This window comes from Nothobranchius furzeri, chromosome 2, assembly GCF_043380555.1.
Source record: "Nothobranchius furzeri strain GRZ-AD chromosome 2, NfurGRZ-RIMD1, whole genome shotgun sequence".
NCBI lineage: Eukaryota > Metazoa > Chordata > Actinopteri > Cyprinodontiformes > Nothobranchiidae > Nothobranchius > Nothobranchius furzeri.
In genome coordinates, this window is record NC_091742.1 from 14206398 (window position 1) to 14230927 (window position 24530).

The 24530-nt window shown below is 45.0% G+C and overlaps 1 protein-coding gene across 1 annotated transcript; it reads left to right on the forward strand.

The window, feature by feature from the left end:
• Nucleotides 1-288: 288 nt before the first annotated feature.
• On the forward strand, nucleotides 289-23636 carry cad (carbamoyl-phosphate synthetase 2, aspartate transcarbamylase, and dihydroorotase). The gene is made up of 44 exons (XM_015947751.3): nucleotides 289-548; nucleotides 1231-1370; nucleotides 1452-1581; nucleotides 1705-1847; nucleotides 1987-2128; nucleotides 2302-2473; nucleotides 3363-3548; nucleotides 3631-3740; nucleotides 3855-3997; nucleotides 4164-4295; nucleotides 10128-10361; nucleotides 10433-10654; nucleotides 10726-10914; nucleotides 10997-11121; nucleotides 11225-11358; nucleotides 12816-12928; nucleotides 13011-13175; nucleotides 13242-13327; nucleotides 13402-13648; nucleotides 13726-13824; nucleotides 13899-14123; nucleotides 14228-14410; nucleotides 14498-14716; nucleotides 14789-14956; nucleotides 15060-15242; nucleotides 15336-15440; nucleotides 17365-17610; nucleotides 17683-17764; nucleotides 17856-18022; nucleotides 18122-18286; nucleotides 19156-19287; nucleotides 19363-19564; nucleotides 19648-19838; nucleotides 19908-20048; nucleotides 20141-20230; nucleotides 20301-20442; nucleotides 20712-20905; nucleotides 20993-21067; nucleotides 21173-21385; nucleotides 22592-22717; nucleotides 22788-22943; nucleotides 23029-23130; nucleotides 23222-23316; nucleotides 23404-23636. Exons 1-44 carry the CDS (start codon nucleotides 458-460, stop codon nucleotides 23501-23503), a joined length of 6705 nt encoding a protein of 2234 aa, XP_015803237.3. The 5' UTR covers nucleotides 289-457; the 3' UTR covers nucleotides 23504-23636.
• Nucleotides 23637-24530: the final 894 nt, after the last annotated feature.

The following is a 24530-nucleotide window of genomic DNA, read 5'->3' on the forward strand; positions in this document are numbered from 1 at the left end:
ATTGTTTTTGCTTCGTTCATTATTTGATGTCAAAGTTTCCTAAAGTTTTTTTAATGTTCTTCAATTTTATTCTAACCTTAAATTTGTTTTGAAAAGTCTCACCGGAAGTGTACTTCATTGGTGCGTCAAACATTCAGGTCAGTACCGCGGGCCGACTTCCACGCTGCTGGCGGGGCGTGTGGAACATTTTTCTGGCCTCCTGTGTCAATTTAGCCGCCAAAATCTCAAATTAGGCCCTATTTTTACTTTTTGCTCTAATTTGCTTTTACGCAGGAAACAATACGACATTTCTTTGGGTTATTTTAACAAATAAAATCTAATTTTTATCCGTTTTCCCCGACTCTTAGCTGCATCCATTCATTGTGTGGCGAAGGTTCACGTGGAGACCTGAAGTAACCATCTGTGTGAAGCTGCTAAAGGAGATCGATAGCTAGCATCAGCAAGCAGAGAAACAAACATGGCAACAACGGCAACTTTGGTTCTGCAGGACGGAGAGAGGTTTAGCGGCCGACTTTTTGGTTCCCCTGTGTCGGTGTCGGGAGAAGTTGGTACGTCCTTTTTTTATCTTCATAAATGTCTCGCTTTGTTTATTCTTGTTTTAAAATGTGTTTGCATGTATTTACATCCCGGTAGCGCACACGTTTTTACTTGTGGCGCATTTGTTTAGCTAACTTTACTCCCTTTATCCATCAGAGGGTCAACTGTGGTGAAAGTGTCTCTGGGGACGTGTGCAAAGCTCAGGTTGTCTCCTGTCAGCTCCTAAAGGCTGATGGACCTGACGAGCAACATTTACCTTGTGTTTATAAGATATTAAGTAAGGAAGCGTCAGGACAAAGTGAATATGCATGAAAAAATAATAATTAGTAATTTCTTTCAAAGTTTTAATTAAGCATTTGGCTAAATGCGTATTGGAGTGTACCCCTCCTCAGCAGGTCATCCGTAGTGTAATATAAAGTGTTTGGAGAGGTAACGTACAATAGGACTGTGTAAATGTCCCAAAGGAGTAAAAAAAAAGTGTTTATCTTCTAATTATGGCCCCAGTGTTATTGTTTCGTGCTGAGTTAATGTCAGAATAAAAGCGCAGAATGAATAAATCTGGCATCAACGTTTTTTTTAAAGAAAGTTTTAAATATTCAGCTCTGGAGGTGCTCTGAGGCTCCCTCAGCCTCCATGGATGTGATGGTTTCAGTTGTTTTGTGTATTTTCTTGAGGAATGTTTTGTGTGTCTAGTGTTCCAGACTGGCATGGTGGGATACCCAGAGGCTCTCACTGATCCGTCTTATCACGGCCAGCTGCTGACTCTCACCTACCCTCTGGTTGGGAACTATGGAGTACCTAAGGATGAAGAGGGAGACTTTGGACTCAGCAAAGTGGGTGTCTGGCGTTTTTAAACCCACAGCTTCACTATGACACCACATACTGATGAGTTCTCTTCCTGTTGTCCCGTTCAGTGGTTTGAGTCGTCTAAGATCCACGCCTCAGCTCTGATTATCGGAGAGCTATCAGAGAATCCCAGTCACTGGAGTTCAGTCAGGTCACTGGACCAGTGGCTCAAAGAGCAAGGCATTCCAGGAATACAAGGTCAGATTAGCTTTGTGCAGTTGCACAAGATCTGTGCAGAAATATTTCTACGTGAGTAGTTTATTATTTGTTGTGTAAATAAGACGGGTTTCAAGCATTTCTTGTGGTTTTCCTCTTCTACAGGTGTGGACACTCGCTGTTTAACCAAAAAGATCCGGGAGAAGGGCACCATGTTGGGGAAGCTGGTTGTAGATGGGACCTCCGAGGACAGCATTCCTTTTGATAACCCGGATCAGAGGAACCTGGTCCAGGAGGTGTCCATGAAGGTGTTTTATTCAGATGAATACAAAAATAATCTGAGCTACCAAGTGTTGCACCTGAACTTAACATTCATAAAGGCTTTAGATTGGATTTAGATGAGCTTTTCCATAACGTTCCAGTTTTTTCTCCTTTGTTTCTCTGCAGGAGCCAAAGATTTTCAACCCTGCTGGTAGTTTACGGATCACGGTGGTCGACTGCGGCATTAAGTATAATCAGATCCGCTGCTTTGCTGAACGAGGAGCCTGCGTTACGGTTGTACCATGGGACCATCCGTTAGACAGCAACGGTAATGCACACCCTCATTTCCAGGGATTATTTGGACGATGGAAGACATGCTGGACTTTTTACTTTATGACCTAAATGTTGGATAGATTATAGAACAGGAAAATAATTGGCTACAATTCCCAGCTATGTTTTAGCCCCTAGAGACAACTTTTATCCTGATTTTGTTTCCTCCAGACTTTGATGGGTTGTTCATCAGTAATGGTCCCGGAGATCCCCAGTTCTGCCAGGCCACCATCAGCAACGTGAGGAAGGTGGTCTGTGTCGATCAACCGAAACCTGTTTTTGGGATCTGCCTAGGACATCAGCTGCTGTCACTGGTGATAGGAGCGAAAACGTACAAGATGAAGTGAGTAACAGAATATAATGTAGCCCAATCGGGTCGTGTAGGAGGAGACAAAAGTCTCTTCTGCACCTTTTTAGAAACGCCTGATTTCACACGTCTGGGCTGTGAAAGCAGCTTTTTGCTGTCCTCAGCAGTCTGATATCTCCAGGATGAGTGCTGGAGATTTGGACACAGACCGGCTCAGATAAACACGTCTGCACAGAAACACATCTGGCCCAAATCTCACAGCCGAGTCCACTGAAGATAGCTTTATCGGGTTCTGTGTGAAGGTTAGCGTGGACGACAAGAATTCCCACTGGCCGGCAGGAATGTTGTTTATATCTTAGCCGATAAATTTCCTGATTCTTCCTAGGGTTGTCACGGTGTGAAATTTGACCTGTGACCAAAATTATCATGGTTTTCGGTATTATCGCGGTATTTTTTTTAAACGTGTTACATTTTCAGACAACTAAATAAACCCTGTATTTAAAACTGTCAGTGTTGTGCCGTTGCCGGGTAAAAACTCTGCACTGCATTTGAATTTAAATCTGCCATCGCTATTGGCTAAGAGGTACCCTAGAACATTAGCTGGTACCATATGATGTCACATTGTCGTTGTGTGTGTGTGGGTCTATTTGTTAGCGACTCCGCCCTCTCGGTCTGCTAGGCAACAGCATTTGTTGCATTTTTCAAACAGGAAGTGGGAGTTGAGTAATACTCTGTAGGGGGTCACGTTTTATGTTGATCTACATGTGTAGGATAGAGGCTTCAGATTAGGGTTGTTTTTTAAACAAGCCATACAGTTAGAAATCAACCTTTAAACAAACCCAACTTTAAGAGTTATTTAAATAAAACAGTCTTATGCTAATCCACATGTGTGTTTGTTTGTTCATACATTTTTGGTGTTTCTCAGGTACGGTAACCGAGGTCACAACCAGCCATGCATCCACAACGGAACAGCTCGCTGCTTCATCACCAGCCAGAACCACGGCTTCGCCGTCGACCCCGACACCCTCCCACTCGACTGGGACGTGTTGTTCACCAACGCCAACGATCACACCAGCGAGGGCATCGTACACAACACCAAACCCCTTTTCAGGTAAAAGCCTTTGGGACATTTTGTGTTTGCTAGAAGGGCCGTATCTGGATCAAAAACAAGTGGTTTGATGCTGATCCTTCAGCGTTCAGTTCCACCCGGAGCACAAGGCCGGACCCACAGATTTGGTCAGCTTGTTTGATGTTTTCCTCGACGCAGTGAGAGACCACAAAGACTGCAGCGCTGCGAAGTCTGGTAATTAAATCTTTCCTTGTATGGCTTTCTCACAGCAACAATAAACCAACTATAGACTTAAAAGGACCCTGTGCTACATTTATATAGATTAATCAATTTATGTTTTCGTTTTAGTAAAGCAGCGTTTGATGGACCACCTCACCTACCCGGGATCTCCAAAGCCAGGGGAGGTCATCAGACCCAAGAAAGTCCTCATCCTGGGTTCTGGTGGACTCTCCATCGGCCAAGCTGGAGAGTTTGACTACTCTGGTTCCCAGGTTTGTTTTTAAACACTGAAAAAATGGAGTTTGAAGCTCTGGGCCCAAATTTTTAGCTTCGACTTGGAATTTGTTTCCTCTGGTTTTTCTGTAAATAGTTTCAACATTTAAGACTGAAGATGTTCATGTTTGTGAAATAAATTTAAACTCACTTCTTTGTTTTCAGGCCATTAAAGCTCTGAAGGAGGAGAATATCCAGACAGTGTTGATCAACCCCAACATCGCCACGGTCCAGACCTCCAAAGGTCTCGCGGACAAAGTCTACTTCCTGCCAATAACAGCAGAATATGTCGCTCAGGTGAGTGATTTTATTTAAGCGTTTTACTTAGGGCTGCTCAATTAATCGAATTTTAATCCCAATTACGATCTGAGTTTTGAACGATTATAAAAACAAAACAAGCCGATTTTTTGCTCCTCCCACTTGCGCTGCCCTGAGTTGCAAATGAAGCGCTCCTCCCACAGTGTTGCCAGCTTAGCGACTTTGACGCTATTTCTAACAGCTTTTCAGACCCCCTTCTTGACTTTTTAAATCTTAAAAGTACCTAGCGAACACCTCAGAAACATTTCTGGTAACCCTTAGCTACTTTCTGGATAACTGTCATTGACATTTCCTGCAGGTTAGCTAAGCACTCCGCCTGCGCTCCGGACCGTTCTTCTGGACATTAGTAAAGGGAATGATGTAGTGATGTGTCAGTCTCTAAACAATCGTCTCTCAGAGCCGGCTCCCTGTTGGAGTAACCAGATGGGCCATTCCCATCTGTACCGGGTCGGCCCGGGCCGGGTAGCGTAGGTTGTTTACATATCTGGGTGGCCTGGTATTTTTCCGGGCCAACCAAGGCTCATTCTCAGCCCTCTTCTCGAGGGGGTCTGCTTCAGGCCGACCAGGGCCAACACACCCACTGCTGACAGCAAATTCACACCTTCCATTAGAGCAAGCCTCTGATTGGTGGGTAGAATCAGCCCACATGGGCTTAAGACAAGGATGTGTGGAATCAACCGGGCCAGGCTGGGGCCGACTGGGGCTACCCGGCCCGGGCCGACCCGGTACAGATGGGAATGGCCCAAGAGTGAGTGACACACACACCGCACCAGCGGGCTCCTGAGCCGCTAAAAACAGCTAAATGTGTGCGTGCGGCGCGCTAAACACGTGCAGCTTGCCCGATTGCTGTGAGACCGGGTTGGGGGTGGGGGTGCAGCTGTGGTTGGGACAATTATTACATTAACTGATGGACCTGTAAATAAATAGTTTATAAATAAGTTAGAAATAAGTTCCTCACGCTGATAAATAATAACTAATCTCTCTGAGGACACGGTGCTAGTGCACTCTCCTACAGCACCTTGACACGACTCGATAAATGCTATGCAACATTTTGTGAACATCAATTTAGTTGCGTTTATTTGTTGTAAATGCCGCTGTATAATTCTTGCTGTCAGTATTTGCAAGATATTGGTGTTTGGGTCTGTACTGGTTAGACTTAAGTTAAACCAAGGTCTATAGCCCTTGGGTCATAAACTATGAGCTATAAGTATATTGGTCTTTTTATACTGGGAAACAGGAGTTATTTTAGTGATCATCTTGTTTCTTATTTTTGTCCTGATTGTGCCCTGAGCAGTTTTATGACTGAATAAAAACAAATAAAATCAACATTAATTGAAAAATCGTCTTAAATACCATAATTTCCAGACTATAGAGCGCACCTCTATATAAGCCGCACCAACAAAAAAAAAAGGTTTTCTACACACACACGCCGCACTCAAATACAAGCCGCGGCGCAGCAGCCACATGCAGGTCTCCGGCGCACAGCGCATGTACGGCCATCACATAAGATAATTAGACAGAAAGACGCTACACGGAGGTTTTTCGTTGTTTTAAATCAACAAAACGAATTTTAAACACGGGTGAACATGCCTGCAAGTTTAGAAAAGAAAACAGCACTGATAGCCTTCATATTTCTGGATGGTTATGAAATAAAAATAGAACTGACACGTTATTACTGGTAATTTGCATGTTTAGAAGAAAAGAACAGCGCTGACACAGCATTAATAAGCCCTGGATGATTAGAAAATAAAAACTGCACACAAAACATGCCTGGTTAGTAAATAAAACACACTGGCCTATAGGGCTGCACAATATATCGGAAAATTATCGTCATCGGGATAACAGGACGTGTGATAGGCCCATCGAAAAGCACGTCAAAAACGGCGATAAATGTTTGGTTCAAACATTTCCATCCGTGTCGTACATCAGCTTTTTGTAAACCAGCTCTGTTTTTTACGTTGAAGTATTATTTGACCAATCAAATGTAGTCCTTCTGATATGCGGCCAATCAGATGGGTCCGTTCACGTAATACGCCCGCCCCCTACATAGACCCAGGATGGGTGGAACGCAACACTCGAACTGAGTTAGCGGCGCCGTTCCCTTGTTTGTCATGCTGGCTCAGAGCAACGAACGCACTTTGTGCTGAGGTTTCTGGAATCAGCGCTGCTTTCAAACGTGAATGTGAGCCCGCTCGGTGTGGTTAAGCAGCTGATAATAACCGGGCTGACTCCGACACGTGCCGGTGAACCAACCCACCTTCATGTCGCTAGTGTTCCACCGGGTGGTGATGTTAGCCCCAGGCTCCGGTTAGCTTCCAGCTAAAAGGCTACAGCACTCTCCTCCCAGTCCCACCCTGCTAAAGAGGGCCTGGAAAAGTTCCCCCACACATCAAAGTGATTTTTCATTTATAACCTTGTTAATCAGGATAGTTGATTTGCTGCTGCACATAAACTGTCAGTCAGAAGCTCTGCTAGCCGGTTATCTTAGAGGAGCTAGTTCAATTTGTTAGCTTGTTATCAGAATCATAGTTGCAGTTTCATCATCTGAGCTGCTTTTTAAGATCTAGGTAAACTTGTTCAATTTGGGGTTAAAAACTAGGGTTGTCACGGTATGAAAATTTAACCTCAAGGTTATTGTGACCAAAATTATCACGGTTTTCGGTATTATCGCGGTATTTTTTAAACGGTGTTGCATATGTTCAGAAAGCATTGATAGTCCTGTTCTACACAAACTGAAATAGTTCTGAAAAGGTTTAACAGTGTTTATTAAACCTAAAATAACACAAAGCCTTAGCAAAAGTGCAACTTTTCACAAGTAAAGGAACAAATAGCTTATTTTTCTGGAACATGTTACAGTAGTCAGTGCAGGTTTAAATTATACAAATCCAAACATTCAAAACATAAACAATATGTAAACAAATCAAAGAAACACCACTTGTTTTCTCATATACTTGTTTTCTTCATTATCAAAATGAAAATCTAAAACTCCAGTCCACACTTGACTTGAGCGCTGTACAAGTCAACCTTAAAAAAATATGTATTTAAAATAAATAGCCACTTTAAACAAATTACTAAAATAACTACTACACTATGTAATCAAATCCAAATGTTCAAGTATAAATGGCATTGAATAAGTAAACAAATCAATGACAAGGAACTAATTGTATATTTCTCTTCATCATCAACAAATAAGATGCTTCATCCAGCAACAGGGTGTCCGTGACACGGTTTAAATGCTGGCAGAGGACGCTGCGGCTGCAGTATATAGTGACTCGTTGCATTCTCCCTCAACCAAAAGTCCTCACGTCATGCATTTAAGCTAAAATGCTAATGTTAACTTACCTTGCACTGGCTGTAGAGACGTGGGTGATGGTCACGCAGATGTGCCATTAGATTCGAAGTGTTGCTGCCTTTTGCAGACACTTGTTTCCTGCACGTTCTGCAAATGGGATAGCCTTCTTCTATTAACTGTCCCTCAGCATTTTCAGAAATCCAAAATATGCCCATACTTCCGATTTAGTCTTCTTTGAGGGCTGATGGATGTCCTGGGCGCTGCCGTCTCCTCCTTCGGCCATTATTTCAGCTTCAAAGTTTTGGTGCCGTTGCAAACTAAAAAGTGCGTGTGCGCGCCGCGGGAACTTCAGCTGAAGCGACGGTGGCTGGTAAGGGTCACCGCGCCGAAACCGCGGCCACGGTAAAGCCACCGAGATAATATAGTTTTTTAAAAACTGGACGGTTATTTTTATTGTCAACTTTTTTACCGGGGTTTACCGCTATACCGGTTACCGTGACAACCCTATTAAAAACAAACGTTTTCACGTATTTTCCATGTAGGTTTTTGCCAGTTCCTCTTCTGAAAGGTAGACAATTGTTTTTCTCTTTCCCTCAGAAAATCTTAATATTCTCCAAGTTTGGCCCAGCACAGTTCACTTCCCAGTTACAGCAACAGCCTTATATCATAACCACATAAGTGGAGAAATTGTTCAGAAGCAATGAGATAATTTGCTGTTGCATTTAAGTGATGTTAACTATTATTTAACATTTAAACTTATTTTCTGATTTTTTTATTTATTCAAGAACCCTGGTAAGGGATGTTTTTCTGTATTTGGAGCATCAGAAAAAGTTTTATGGTGGAGGTGATGTTTTAAAGTCACTGAGAAACTGCATGCATGCATTTTGTTGTTTTGCTGCTAATAGACCCTTTTACTACCTACGTCATCAAAAGTTGCGCGCGCAGCCTGGCGACGAGAGTGAAGGCTTCCTCATTCACACTCGATACTAAAACAGCGTTTTAAACCCTTTGTTTTGAAGTTCTGAGCACATAAAAATGTCGGGTTGTTGCGTGTATGGATGCCAGAATCGCTTCTCTTCAAGCAGTGGACTGAAACTTTACAGAATTCCGAAGGGAGCACATCCATTTCAACAAAATCGGAGGCGTCTGTGGCTGCAGGCCATCAAAAGGGTTGATGAAAACTGGACTGAAAACACGATCCGAAATGCTCGAGTTTGTAGCGCCCATTTTATATCAGGTAAGGTAATTATGTACTAAGATTACACCAGAAAGGTGGTTAACGTGTGTTCTATTAAATAAAGTAAGTTGCGTTTGCTGGTTTGCAAATGAAATTAACATTTGATTCTAATTCATCTGTATTTTCCCACTGCATATTAGTATAAACTGTATTTCTCTAAAATTAACACGATTGTACTCTGAGCACGCTAAAAAAAGAAACCTATGCTATACTCACCCTGCCATGCAGGTACGTAGTTCTCTGGTTTGTTTACTATGACCCAAGCCTCGTACATAGCAGTCTTGTGTCCTTGCCTTTGGCTAGGAAGGACTTCTGCCTTCAAGACGCAAAACTCAGAGTCTATGTCGTGATATTTTACTTTCTGTATGTGGCCACAGACAACATAGTTGTATGTATCTAATGATTTGTATGCACGTAGCTTCTCAGGTGTGTACTTACTGGGCCTCTCCACTAAAAACGTATATATATCGGGCCACTGGATATCTGGCCATGCACCTACATCTTCCACCCATTCCGTAATGCCACAGGGATCCGGGAGTCTTTTGCCATTCGTTAAAGTGAGTTTACTAATATAACATTCAAGATTTGCCGGTGATAACCCCGCAGCGTAGCTTGATAAAGCCTGACACAACGCCATTCTCTGTTGCCAAGCTGTGCGCACATTCTCGCTGACGTCATATTGTTTACAAACAGTAAAAGGGTCTATACAGTAGCAGGTGCAGCTGCATATTTTTGCAATAAAAATGTAATGTTGTAATGGCATTCATGCATTAGTTTTTGTTTGCTTTGAACCCAGAGCAGACGTCACACGCCAGACGACATCAACACTGCATACTTTAGTATTTGTTCATTTATCGTGAGTAATATCGATATCGCAATATTAAGCACTGTTATCGAATATCGCAGGTTTTCCTAATATCGTGCAGCCCTACTGGCCTACCAGAAAAAGGCATTTGCTCTCATCTTCCTCCTGCGCACTAAATCCATTAAAGTCCTCTTCTTCACTGAGTTGAACAGCCTCAGAAGAGCTTCGTCACATACCTTTTCTGTGGCGATGTCAGTAAATCTTCAGTAAAGCCACACCTCATTATAAGCCGCATGGTTCAAAGCGTGGGAAAAAAGTAGCGGCTTATAGTCCGGAAAATACGGTAATCGAGATCTCAATTTCAGTCACAATAATCGTGATTATTATTTTTGCCATAATCGAGCAGCCCTAGTTTTACTAAATGACAAACATTTTAAAACCCATTGTGGAGGAAAATCTGCGCGTTTGTTGCAACAGGTGATAAAGAACGAGCGTCCGGACGGCGTTCTGCTCACCTTCGGGGGTCAGACTGCTCTGAATTGTGGAGTGGAGCTGACCAAGATGGGCGTCCTGGAGAAGTACGGAGTAAAAGTTCTGGGAACGCCGGTTTCGTCCATTGAGATGACTGAAGACAGGAAGATCTTTGTGGAGAAAATGGAGGAAATCAACGAACACGTTGCTCCAAGTGAAGCGGCGCTGTCAGTGGAGCAGGTAAATAGATGAGCCCTCCGCTAGCACCACCGGTCATCTGGGTTTTGACCCGTCTTTATTCTCCTCTGTAGGCCGTAGCAGCTGCTGAGCGTCTGGGCTACCCTGTCCTGGTTCGGTCAGCGTTTGCTCTCGGTGGGCTCGGCTCCGGCTTCGCCAACAACCGAGAAGAGCTCATCTCGCTGGTAACTTCGGCATTCGCGCACACCTCTCAGGTCCTGGTGGACAAATCCCTCAAAGGCTGGAAGGAGATTGAGTACGAGGTGGTCCGGGATGCCTATGACAACTGTGTCACCGTAAGACAAAAGCAAACGAGTGATTCATCACCCCAGACTCGTCTGTTACTCAGGTGTGTGTTGTCTTTTAGGTTTGCAACATGGAGAATATCGACCCTCTGGGCATCCACACGGGGGAGTCCATCGTGGTGGCGCCGAGTCAGACGCTAAACGACTATGAGTACAACATGCTGAGGAACACGGCCATTAAAGTGATCCGACACCTGGGCATCGTGGGGGAGTGTAACATCCAGTACGCTCTGAACCCCGAGTCTGATCAGGTACGAAGACCCGAGATGAAAAACAGTCCTGAGTAAATCAGTTTTCTACTTCCTGAACACACTTTTCTTCACGTTTTTGCAGTATTACATCATCGAGGTGAACGCCCGTCTGTCGCGGAGCTCTGCGCTGGCCAGCAAAGCTACCGGCTATCCTCTGGCTTACGTCGCAGCTAAACTGGGTCTGGGGATCCCGCTGCCTCAACTCAAGTACGTCTCTCAAAATCCTCTTTTTGCTTTTAGTTGGATACCTTCTTCACCTTAGTGATGATTGTTATTAGTAAAATTCACCGTTTTCCCATTTATTCTTTAGAAATTCTGTCACCAACTCAACAACGGCAAACTTCGAGCCCAGTTTGGATTACTGTGTGGTGAAGGTTCCTCGCTGGGATCTCAGCAAGTTCCTCAGAGTTTCCACCAAGATCGGCAGCTCCATGAAGAGCGTCGGTAAGAGAAAACAAAGTATTTATACTAGGGCTGGGCCATATATCGCTATTTTTAAAATATCAGTATAATTTTTAAATGAGATGATTTTATATCGATATAACTGGTCAAACTGCTATGCTAGCTATTAGCCGCTATGCTAGCGACATGTTGCTCCATCTCTAAGCGGTTATTACTTGTATTTTCACAAGTTTGCTCAATCTGAGAGCCTCTGGGTAAATGTGCTGCTCTAAACTTTGCCTTTAGCGTTCTGGTTTTTAATTATTTGGGGATGTTTAACGCCAACGGAGTTCTGTTTTTTCATCCTGCGTGTGCGGAGCCAGAGAGACGAGCCAAACCCCTCCCTCCCCTCCCCTGTGTAATGAGGAAACATCAACGGTTAGCCGGAGTGGCCAAATGATAAAATGATAAATGACCCGCACTTGTATAGCGCCTCTCAGAGTAAGGACTCCAGAGCTCTTTACACTACAGTGTATCATTCATCCATTCACACTCACATTCATACACTGATGGTAATGAGCTACGATGTAGCCACAGCTGCCCTGGGGCGCACTGACAGAGGCGAGGACCTCAAATGATCTCAAACCTATTGTAAGGGTTTGGATAGTAAACAATAGGGTTAGCGTTTTATTTTGAAGGTGAGCTCAACGGGTGAGAAATGTTGTTCCGGTTTTTTCCGCTCTGGTTTGCTATGCTAGTAAATACTCCGTTACGAGTGATTCTGTTGAAAAAGTTAAGAGTTTGTAAGGCGTGGGTTACGGCGACAGTAGAATACTCATGAAAGAGCAACCAGAGACTCTGAGTCATTACAGTAGAATCGCTGATATGAGCCAACACTGTTAGACTCCAGCCATGTTTGCTCTGACTAATAACTCCACGGTGCATGACCCGTGTGACCTTCAGTAGATGCAATTACATCGTCATGCATTTAGTTTAACATGATAGATTTATTTTCTCTGGACAAGAAATAAACGATATGGCCACCTCTAGATGAAATTTAAATAGTTTTATATTAATTATAAATATATAATTTAAAAGTGCCTGTGGGCCATTTGTTACACCTCTAGCTCTCAACTCCGTGTGTGTGTGTGTGTGTGTGTGTGTGTGTGTGTGTGTGTGTGTGTGTGTGTGTGTGTGTGTGTGTGTGTGGCTGAACCAGTGTTTCTAAAGCTCAGACTGGTAGAGAATAGGCACTAAGGTTAAAGTTTGACAAGAATCAACACATTTTTATGCATTTAATCTACTGGTTTATGTTTATAATTTCTCTAGATGGCTTGAAGTGAGTTAACTTGTAAATATTTTACAGGAGGAAAAATATCGAGACATGTATTGTATATCGGAATTCAGCTAAAAGATATCAAGATATAAGTTTTGGTCCATATCGCCCAGCCTTAACTTACACTTAAGAAACTGTCTTGTTTCACGAGGTTTATGTTTTTATCCGACGTTTTGTGTAACAGGAGAGGTGATGGCCATCGGTCGGAGCTTTGAGGAGGCCTTTCAGAAAGCTCTGAGGATGGTGGACGAGAACTGTGTTGGCTTTGACCACACCATCAAACCCGTTTCTGAAAAGGTTTGTGTCTGCTCCGTTTTCTTTTATTTCTTCAAAGAGTAGAAAAATAAATCCGTCTTTTCCCCATCCCGCCGCTCCACAGGAGCTGCAGACTCCCACCGATAAGCGCATCTTTGTGTTGGCGTCTGCGTTCAGAGCCGGCTACACCGTGGATCAGCTGTACGAGCTCACAAAGATCGACCGCTGGTTCCTGCATAAGATGAAAAACATCACGGACCACGAGCGGCTGCTGGAGACCTACAACCAGGTAGCGCTTATTAGGCACGTTGACGTTGACGTATTTTACAAATCCTCATGAAGCTTGTCGGTCCAGGACGAGACCGCCATGCCTCCTGAGGTGATGCGTAAGGCCAAGCAGCTGGGCTTCTCAGACAAGCAGATCGCTCTGGCTGTGCAGAGGTGTGTGTGATGCTGAACCGAAAACTCATTCACTCCTGCATCGGATCTAGAAACAAACTCTTGTCTTTTCCCAGCACCGAGTTGGTGGTCAGGAAGCTGCGTCATGATTGGTCCATCCTGCCTGTTGTGAAGCAGATTGACACCGTGGCGGCCGAGTGGCCCGCCCACACCAACTACCTCTACCTGACTTACCACGGCACCGAGAACGACCTGAGCTTCGACGAGCAGCACGTCATGGTGATCGGCTCGGGCGTGTACCGGATCGGCAGCAGCGTGGAGTTCGACTGGTGCGCCGTCGGCTGCATCACGGAGCTCAGGAAGGTAGCAGGAGATGAAAGCATCCTTTAGTCCTGTAAAATCACCAAAGTGGATCCATAGTGATGTCGCTTCCGTTACAGATGGGCTATAAGACCATTATGGTGAACTACAACCCGGAGACGGTCAGCACAGACTACGACATGTGCGACCGCCTCTACTTCGACGAGATCTCCTTTGAGGTGATTTTTGTACGTTTTAGTGTTTTTGAAGCGGAGACGCTCCGGGGATGACAGTGTCTTTGTGCTCGTTCCAGGTGGTGATGGATATCTACGAGAGGGAAAACCCCGAGGGGGTGATCCTCTCGATGGGAGGCCAGCTGCCTAACAACATCGCCATGTCGCTGCACCGCCAGCAGTGTCGCATCCTGGGAACGTCGCCGGAATTCATCGACAGCGCTGAGAACAGGTTCAAGTTCTCCAGAATGCTGGACACCATCGGCATCAGCCAGCCTCAGTGGAAGGAGCTCTCTGACACAGAGGTGCTGGCGTACATTAAACCTGTTTACGTCGTTCGTAGGATGCAGAGAATAATTTTTACTCTGGTTTTAGTTCAGTTTGAACTCGGTTTTTTTTTTTTTTTTAGTCTGCTGTGAAGTTCTGTGAGATGGTGGGGTATCCCTGCCTGGTTCGCCCCTCCTACGTTCTCAGCGGAGCGGCGATGAACGTTGCCTATGGCGACAGCGACCTAGAAAAATACCTGAGTAGCGCAGTGGCTGTGTCCAAAGAACATCCTGTGGTCATTTCCAAGTTCATACAAGAGGCCAAGGTGGGTTCCAACATCAGATTACCTGGGCTTACTCTGCTCATGACGAAGAAATCGGTAATAATTTTTATTTATTTGTTTTATCACCAGGAGATTGACGTAGACGTAGTCGCCTGTGACGGCGCAGTGATAGCCATTGCCATTTCTGAACATGTGGAGAACGCCGGCGTGCATTCTGGTGACGCCACGCTGGTGACGCCGCCTCAGGACCTCAACCAGAAAACCATCGAGAGCATCATGATGATAGTTCACGCCATTGGCCAGGAGCTGCAGGTCACCGGACCCTTTAACCTGCAGCTGATAGCCAAGGTGAGAACCGCTGAGAGGCTACAGGTGTGAACGAGAACGCCTGAAGATGAGTTTTGTCGTTTTTCTCTGCAGGACGACCAGCTGAAGGTGATCGAATGCAACGTCCGAGTTTCCCGCTCCTTCCCTTTTGTATCCAAGACTCTGGGAGTGGACCTTGTTGCCTTGGCAACGCGGGTCATCATGGGGGTGGAGGTGGAGTCGGTGGGTCTAATGAGTGGGAAGGGGATTGTGGGAGTGAAGGTAAGTTGATTTTTTTTCACCTGCTGTTCCACCTTTCACTCGCTCCCTCACTTTTTTTTTTTTTTTTTTTTTTATAATGGACCACTCTTCACCTGCCCCACAGGTGCCCCAGTTCTCCTTCTCTCGGCTGGCCGGAGCTGATGTGGTGCTCGGGGTGGAGATGACCAGCACCGGAGAGGTGGCCTGCTTTGGGGAGAACAGATATGAGGCTTACCTGAAGGCCATGCTCTCCACCGGCTTCAAGATCCCCAAGAGGAACATCCTGCTCTCCATCGGCAGCTATAAGGTACAGCAACCCAGATGGTGGATTCCACTGAAACCAAAGTTACTCTCTTGTTGTAGATAATCCACGTCAATCCTCTGGTTTATGTTCATGCAGAACAAGAGCGAGCTGCTGCCGACCGTTCAGGCTCTGGAGTCTCTGGGATACGACCTTTACGCCAGTATGGGAACGGCTGACTTCTACACGGAACATGGAGTCAAGGTAACGGCTAGAAACTTTTTCCAGTTCCTCCAGTTAAACCATTAAAAAGAGATCAAACCACCAGCAGTCATGAAGGAAGCAAACCCGGACAATAAAACAAACAGTGCCTGGTGGTCTTTGGTACGTTCTTGCTGTGTTGCTTTTCTAACTGCATTGTTGGTTCTTCTTTAAAACACAGAAAAGGTTCGTTTTTACCTTGCTGATGTTTCGTTTGTAGCTGTAAACTTCCTCAGAGCTGACGCTGATGGTGGCGTCACTTCCTACTCCGTTTATCCGTTCAGTGCCTGGTGGTTTTATTTAATTCTAGAGGCATGAAAACATTTTATTTTTTTTTTATCTAAAGATAATTAAAATCCTCGATAGTTTCTTGTGCCTGTATTAAATAATCTGCGTTTATGATTAGGGTAATCTGAAGTGCGGTGTAAACTAGGGCTGAACGATTTCAGGAAAAGACTGAATTGCAGTTTTTCTAGCAGAAATGGAGATTTCGGTTCAATTCACGATTTTCTGCAAACAAAGGTCCAACACCAGCCTGCCAAGCCATCCTTCAGATTAAAGATGGTCTAGATTATAATCTAGCGCAACACATCATTCACATTAATATCTACTATTTAATCATACAATAAAAACAGTTAAAGCTATTCATATTTTCTCCCATTATTATCGTTTTTTTATGTGTTTGTGAAACAACTTGTGATGTTTATCTAGAGAGGAGCTTTATAAACACATGTTCTACTCCAAAAATGCATGGAGGAAATCTGTAGGTAGAAACAGCTTCTAAATGTATTAAATAACTAAATGCACACAGTTTTCCTGCATTACGGTGGCAGGCTGAAGCCGGCTGATAGTTTTTCCCGACTAAAACGTCAGCTCCGTGAGAGACGCACACATTCCAACACCTTAGCTTGTTTGAGCTAACGTGTGCCGTCAGAAACATTCAAACCGTTTTTAAAAGAGAAGCTGAGCTTTCAAGTCAACTTAAGTGTGTGACTCCGCACTCTCGCTGATGAAGCGTAAACCACGCTTTAGAAATCAGCCTGAACCTGCTGATGTGGGAGGAGTCTCTCGACCCGGGCTCACCTACGGTGCCATTATTATCGGCTCTAGCAGCGCTGTGTGTGGGAACATAAAACAGGGAAATCAACCTGAACATGCAGCTCTGACAGCGGTGGAGTTGGGCTCGGCTCTGGACGGTACACCCCACCCCCCTCCCCCACGCTGGCTTTTGCCGCCGCCATAACACACGGGAAAACCCCGGATGAAAAAAAAACAGGGTATCTGCAGGTGTAAGGGAGCCAAATTTAAGACTTTTTAAGACCTTTTTCAAGGCCACTTTGACCAAATTTAAGCTATTTTTTAAATTAAATTGAAGCTATAATTTCCAGCTATTGCCTGGAACCGGTGCTAACCACGTCGCGAACGTGGGATTAGCCATGCAGTTAAACTTGCGCTTCCCCATGGCGCAAGCTCCCTCTAGTTTAACCAGCTAATGTGCTCATCTAAAAATAGCCCCCTTTCACAACTAACTGAATGTGTACGGTTCCGCTTACGCCAACATCGCACACAAAAATTGCTGAACACGAACTAGAAATTCACAAAAATTTTACAGAAATAAAGGAATGTTGTTTATTGGGTCTTTGGTAATTTAAGACCTTTAGAAACTGTATTTAAGGATTATTTGTCATTTTTAAGGATTTTTAAGGCCTTAAATTTGGAAAAGCAAATTCAAAGACTTTTTAAGACTTTTTAAGGACCCGCGGATACCCTGAAAAAAGTTACACAACTGATCCTGGATCAGTCAAAACCGCTAAAACCGCAGCTTTGACGGTCACGTGATCGTGCTGTTTGAAATCGCGATTTCGGTCCAAAAACGATAGATCGTTCAGCCCTAGTGTAAACCCTTCTGGCTCTTCCCGGTCTCCAGGTGACGGCAGTAGATTGGCCCTTTGAGGAGGACGACAGTGATTCTCCCACCAAGGAGAGGCAGCGCAGCATCATGAACTACCTGGAGGAGAACCACTTCGACCTGGTCATCAACCTCTCCATGAGGAACAGCGGGGGTCGCAGGCTGTCCTCCTTCGTCACTAAAGGTTATCGGACCAGACGGATGGCCGTGGATTACTCGGTCCCCCTCATCATCGACATCAAGTGCACCAAGCTCTTTGTGCAGGTAAAGGTGTTCGCCTGGACCGATCCAGAACCTGCTGTGGGTTGAGTTAAACGCAGCGACATGTTTTTTTAGGCCCTTCATCAGATTGGCCGCGCTCCACCGGTGAAAACGCACATCGACAGCATGACGTCGCAGACGCTCGTCCGTCTACCTGGTGAGTGACTCGCTCAGGTGTTTTTCCTCACAGTGTTGACCTCATACTCGACGTTTAAAACCACCACGCCCTTTTTGTGTTTAAATTAAAGGTCTGATCGATGTCCACGTTCACCTGCGGGAGCCCGGCGCCACCTATAAGGAGGATTTCTCTTCTGGGACCGCCGCCGCTCTGGCAGGAGGCGTGACTTTGGTGTGTGCGATGCCCAACACGTCCCCTGCCATCATCGATGCCAGCACTCTGGCGCAGGTTCAGAAGGTACGCCAACACACTTTTCTTCTAGTTCCACTTGTGTTCTTGTTCAGAGTGAGGAGGATTATGTCTGTTAGCTAAACAAAGCTGGTTTGGCGATTGCAGCTGGCCAAAGCGGGCTGCCGCTGTGACTACGCGCTGTATGTGGGTGCCGCTTCAGACAACGCCGCCACCCTTCCATCCATCGCTGCCCAGACCGCAGGTCTGAAGATGTACCTGAACGACACGTTCTCCACCCTCAAGATGGACAACGTCTCTCTGTGGATGGAGGTTTGTTTCATCTCCACTTTATGTTGAATACCTGGAACAAGGTCAAATCCTTCAAACCTGCCAACCTGTATGCATTTTGCGTAGCCAGTACGCAATTTGGCATCTCGCTGGTACGACTCACCTCCTAAACTACGCAAGAAGCTGCGGATACGTGAGTCCAGTTCTGTGGCAAATATGCACGTGTGGTACTCATGTCTGACAACACGACTCAGCGGCGTGGTGAAGAAGTTTTAAGCCAATCATGGTAGAAAAGCGGAGAAAATCTTATCTTGCCCAACCTGTAGCGAAACACCCCCGCCCCCCTCCTCCCTGCTTCGTCCTGCCCGCTGCTCCTGCCTCCCTCCAGTTTGCCACTCGCCGCTGTTCTGAGAAGGTAAACTGTGTGTGTCTGTGTGTGTGTGTTTGTGTCGCAATAACACATGACGTCACTAAGATGAGCACCCTGCTGACATTGGGACAACAGAATGGCTGCAAGCATGGAGTGGGTGGAGGAGGAGGCCTATATGCCTCATGAGGCATATATTTGCCACATGAGGCATATATTTGCCACATGAGGACATTTAAATGTCATTTTGACACATATAAACAGAGGAAAAAATATATCGCAATATATATCGTTACCGCTCATGCTTCAGATTATATCGCAATATAGATTTGAGGCCGTGTCGCCCAGCCCTAGTTGGCAGGTCTGAACCTCTTTAGAGCGACGGATTTCATGAAACCGATATTTGGTGCCATCTTGTCAGTAATTGTGTTTCGTGGAGGAAGATGTGGTTTTATCTCCTCTCATGGGTCTGATTTGGATTAATAATGCTGCCTTTAGCTGATATCAGAGCTCCAACCAAACTGTCTGCTTCTGTTCAACAAAGCACTTTGAGAAATGGCCGAAGCAGATGCCCATCGTGGCTCATGCTGAGAAGCAGACGGTGGCTGCCATCCTGATGGTGGCCCAGCTCTACCAGCGGCCGGTCCACATATGTCACGTGGCCAAGAAGGAGGAGGTAAAAAACCACTTTCATGACAGCTGACCGGCTAAGTCACAACCAAGCATCCCTAACGGTTATCGTGGTTGTTAGATCCTGATCATCCGAGCCGCTAAGCAGAAGGGGATCCAGGTCACGTGTGAGGTGGCTCCCCATCACCTGTTCCTGTGTGAGGAGAACATAGCGGAGATTGGCGAGGGGCAAGCTCAGGTTCGACCCATGTTAGGAACTCGTGAGGACATGGAGGCGCTCTGGGAGAACCTGGATGTCATCGACTGCTTTGCTACGGACCACGGTCAGTGAGCGCACGTTTTCAGTCCAGAGGAACTGCAGCTTCAGCTTCATTCAGAACATAAATGGTTTCTTTTTTTTATTTAGCTCCTCACTCTGTGGAGGAGAAGAACTCCGCGCGCCCCCCTCCTGGCTATCCCGGCCTGGAGACGATGCTGCCGCTGCTGCTGACTGCCGTCAGCGAAGGACGTCTGACGCTGGATGACATCATCAGGCGTCTCTACGACAACCCACGCAGGATTTTCAACCTACCTGTTCAGGAGAACACCTATGTGGAGGTATAGAAGCGTGGGTCGTACGATATAACAGCGCATATACACAGTTGCTCAACCGTTTGTGCTTTTTAGGTGGACTTGGAGCAGGAGTGGGTTATTCCTCAGACCATGCAGTTCACCAAGTCCAAGTGGACTCCTTTCCAGGGTCTGAAGGTGAAGGGAAAAGTCCGCCGCGTGGTTCTCAGAGGAGAGGTGGCGTACATCGACAGCCAGGTCAGCAGTCACTCACTTACCCATCGTTCTTCTGTTCTGAAGCTAATTCATGAAAGTTTGATTAGATTTGTTGCGTCTGTGTCACCTTGCAGGTTCTGGTGCCTCCTGGTTACGGCGAGGATGTGAAGACCTGGTCTGCTGCTTCAGTTCATGCAGCTGAACCCGTTAAAGAAACCCCGCTGGTAATAAAACTCCAGACAAAGAAGTTCCCTTCAAACGGTACCTAGTTTTATACGTGTTCTGTTCCATCAGTCTCCAGAGCGACTGCGTCCCACTCCTCCTCGTGAAGGACACATCCGAACCCGACCTCCAAGTCCGCGTCGCTCGACTGGCGAGTCCCGTTTTCTGCTGCCGCCTCGTGTTCACCGCTCTTCTGATCCCGGATTGCCACCAGGTTGTAAAACTCCCATGATGCTTTGACACATTTTTACTTTACAGAGAAAATCCAACATAATTTAGTTATTTTATGCTAATTAAAATTTAAATCACTATTTGTTGACTGTTTTTAAGTATTTTAAGTAATCCTTTTGAGATTGTTGGCTGTGCAGCGCTTTGGTCAGCTCGCATGCTGTTTAAATGCGTTACATGAAATAAAATGGTACGGTAATTTTGTGAGTGTTCAGTGATGTTAGTGTAATCCCCTCCTTGTGACCGGCTCTGCAGATGTGACCATGCTCCCACCACCCAGCACCAGTGACTGCTACAGCCACCCTCCACCGTTATCCAGGCTGCTCTCCCCGCTGTCAGAACCCAGACAGACGGCCCCGTCTCAAGTGTTGCACTTCCAGACATCTCCTCTGCTGCACCCGCTGGTGGGCCAGCACATCCTGACCGTCAGACAGTTCAGCAAAGAGCAGGTACTCCATGAAACACCTAGACAGTGTAAAACCTTCATGCAGGACAAGAGATGGAGAGAAAAAAACCGTTGCTCGTCTCCATTTCAGATGTCGCACCTTTTCAACGTTGCTCACACTTTGCGTTTGATGGTTCAGAAGGAGCGAAGTCTGGAAATCCTGAAGGTAACTTGATGGTTTATAAATCACTGCAGACATGTGGACCTTAAATGAAGGTTAGCTAATTCATGTCCAGGTGAAATGATTGATTTTTCCTGTTTTCCTGTTTAGGGCAAGGTGATGGCGTCCATGTTCTACGAGGTCAGCACTCGCACCAGCAGCTCCTTCGCAGCAGCCATGCAGCGTCTCGGCGGTTCGGTCGTGCACTTCAGCGAGTCCACGTCATCCACGCAGAAAGGAGAGTCTCTGGCTGACTCGGTTCAGACCATGAGCTGCTACGCCGACGTCCTGGTGCTGCGACATCCAACGCCGGGGGCTGTCGAGGTGGGTTTCTACACTTTTGCTGGATTTTGGAAAAAACATTGACTCACTTTGTTTATAAGGAAGCTACATAAACAACAACAAATCTCCCTGAGCGCTCTCTGCAGGATTGTTCTGCAAACATCACAACGCTGTTGTTTTTCTCTGGTTTTTCCATCTGGGAGAATTTTGCTTTTTCTGCACATTCCTCCTTAAAAAATAAATGCATCAGATTAATTGCACATCATTAGTCAGTTTTAAATTATTTTAATGTGTTTTAATTTCAAACACATAAGTATTGGAGGTTTGGTTTGCAGGTTTAGCAGAGTTGGGATCTGAACGCATCTCTGAGCGTTCAGAACTTCTTAAAGAGGACATATAATATAAAACTCACCTTTTGTGCTGCCATGTGGGGGTCTGTACCGCCTCTATAAACAATCAGCAAAGCACCCTCACCTATCAACACCGCAGGGGTAGCAGCTCGACTCGAAGCCCCTCCCAGATGAACTTCTAACCTCATAACAGCCAATCAGGGAAGGAGTGGGTGTGGCCTGCAACAGCTTGTTTTCTTAAAGAGCAAGTCACCCCCTACCAGATTTTTACTTAACTCCCACTTCCTGTTTGAAAAATGCAACAAATGCTGTTGCCTAGCAGACCGAGAGAGCGGAGCTGCTAACAAGTACACACACACAGGCTCACAACGACATTGTGACATCATATGGTACCAGCTAATGTTGTAGGATACCTCTTAGCCAGTAGCGATGGCGGATTTAAATTCAAATGCAGTGCAGAGTTTTTACCTGACAACGGCACAACACTGACAGTTTTAGGCAGAAAATTAAAATTTTAACTAAAATGCACTAAAGTGCAAAACTGTTGACTACACGTGTCTGCAGCACAATTAGACACACATTTATATAGTTTATCAGAAAAAATAAGCTGATTTGGGGGTGACTTGCTCTTTAATGTGACAGCTCTGTAACGGCTCCTTCTGTCATGAAACTGTCGGGCATAAAACTGCTTTTTTGATTATTTTATTTTAGAGGAATTTAATGAAGAGAACTTCAGAAACATGATTTGTGTCGACCATGGGACCATTATAACTTTATTAGGAGATCTATGATTTGTCCCCTTCAAGATGTGTCTTCAATAGCAGCAAAACACCCGTGCTTCAGCTTTTAAGCATCACAGTGAACTAGTTTAACATCGTAACTCTTCTGCGACACACAGACTGCATCGCGACATTGCCGTAAGCCAGTGATCAACGCGGGCGATGGCGTTGGCGAACACCCGACTCAGGCCCTGCTGGACGTCTTCACCATCAGGGAGGAGCTTGGGACGGTCAACGGCATGACGGTGAGAGAGCGTGCGTTCAGGCTTGAGCAAAATCCTTTCTGTAAACCAACATGGAACTGATTTCTCTCAGATTACGATGGTCGGGGATCTGAAACACGGCCGCACAGTTCACTCGCTGGCCAAGCTGCTGACCCAGTACCGCATCACCCTCCGCTACGTGGCGCCCAGAAACCTGCACATGCCCTCAGTGATCATCAACTACGTGGCCTCGCGGGGGATCAAACAGGTGGGAACTCGGCACACATATTCACCAGGATGTACTCAGCAGGGATTCTAGTTCAGAAACCCTTACGTGTTTGTTTTGTTCACAGGAGGAGTTTGATAGTATTGAAGAGGCTCTTCCTGAGACCGATGTCCTTTACATGACGAGAATTCAGAAGGAGAGGTTTGGATCTGAGGAGGAGTACAAAGCAGTGAGTTTGGTTTTAGTTACAGCTTTTGCTTTCCATACACATGCCAGAAGACTGAGGCCTGAATAAGCTCTACCTTTTCTGTGTTGCTCAGTGTTTTGGTCAGTTCATCCTCACTCCTCACATCATGACCGTGGCCAAAAAGAAGATGGTGGTGATGCATCCTCTACCCAGAGTCAACGAAATCAGGTGGACACACAAAACTTTATTATTTTTACGGATTTAGTTCATACTTCCCAGAATAATTCCTAATTTCCTTTTATGTCCTTGTCTCAGTCCGGAGGTGGATACAGACCCCAGAGCGGCGTATTTCCGTCAGGCGGAGAACGGCATGTACATCAGAATGGCCCTGCTGGCCACCGTACTGGGCAAATAAATCCATATGCTGCAAACAGTGAAGTTTTATTATACAGTTTTAGACTTTGTACCTTTTCCTCATGGATTTTCACATTTCCAGAAACGAACTACATTACAGGAACTCTGCACTGTGGAGTAAATCTATTATGCTGCTGTAACGTGACTCAGCTGCTTTTGTGTTTGCATCTTAAATCACCAAATCCCATACATAAGAGTCTCATCCTGTAAGAATCTTGTTTTTTTTTTTTTTTTTTTTTTCATTTGTTTGAGCTGTTTGACCAACTTTCAGTTTTTCTGTATTACTGAGCCAGGTCAGGATCCTTTATTATTTTTTTTTTGTTTTGTTTAAACATTTTTCCATGTCTTGGTGTCTAACCAGTTAGGATGCTTAAGAGACAATACACAGTATGTTCTGCTCTTACCAATACTCTGAATCAATTACATCAGCTGTAATAGACCATTTTCAACTGTGTTGTTGGTTTTTAACCTGGAGCAATAATGGATATAGAAAGGGGCAAATATTCTCAGTGCTAAGTTTTTTTTTATTTATTTTTATTTTTTGCTGTAACTCAACAATTTGTTATACTGTAATATACTTTTAAATGAAAATGTGGATCTACATCAGTGAAGTGTTGCTGAATAACATGAAATAATAAAATAAAGACAATTTCCCCATGTCCTTTTGTCACAATATGAAACTATTTCAATACAAGTGCTTCAAAAATAGAATCTGACTTGTGCGTCTGAATCTTTATAAAAATATTAGAGCTCTTTAAATTTGGTACAAATTAGAAGTTATTATATGATGATAAATTCAATGTTTAGGGGGAAAAAAGTGAAAGTGGAACAGGACTTGCGCTGACGCGTTCATCACTGTCGGAAAATTAAAGGGGTACAAGTTAAGGTCAATGTCATGTTTTCAAAATAAAAACCAGATTTATTACGATTATATTTAAATACTAGTGGGAAATTGATTTTTTTTAATCTGACAACTTCGCTGTGCTTTTAAAGTATTTGTTAAAACATAAAAGTTAAATCGTTGTATG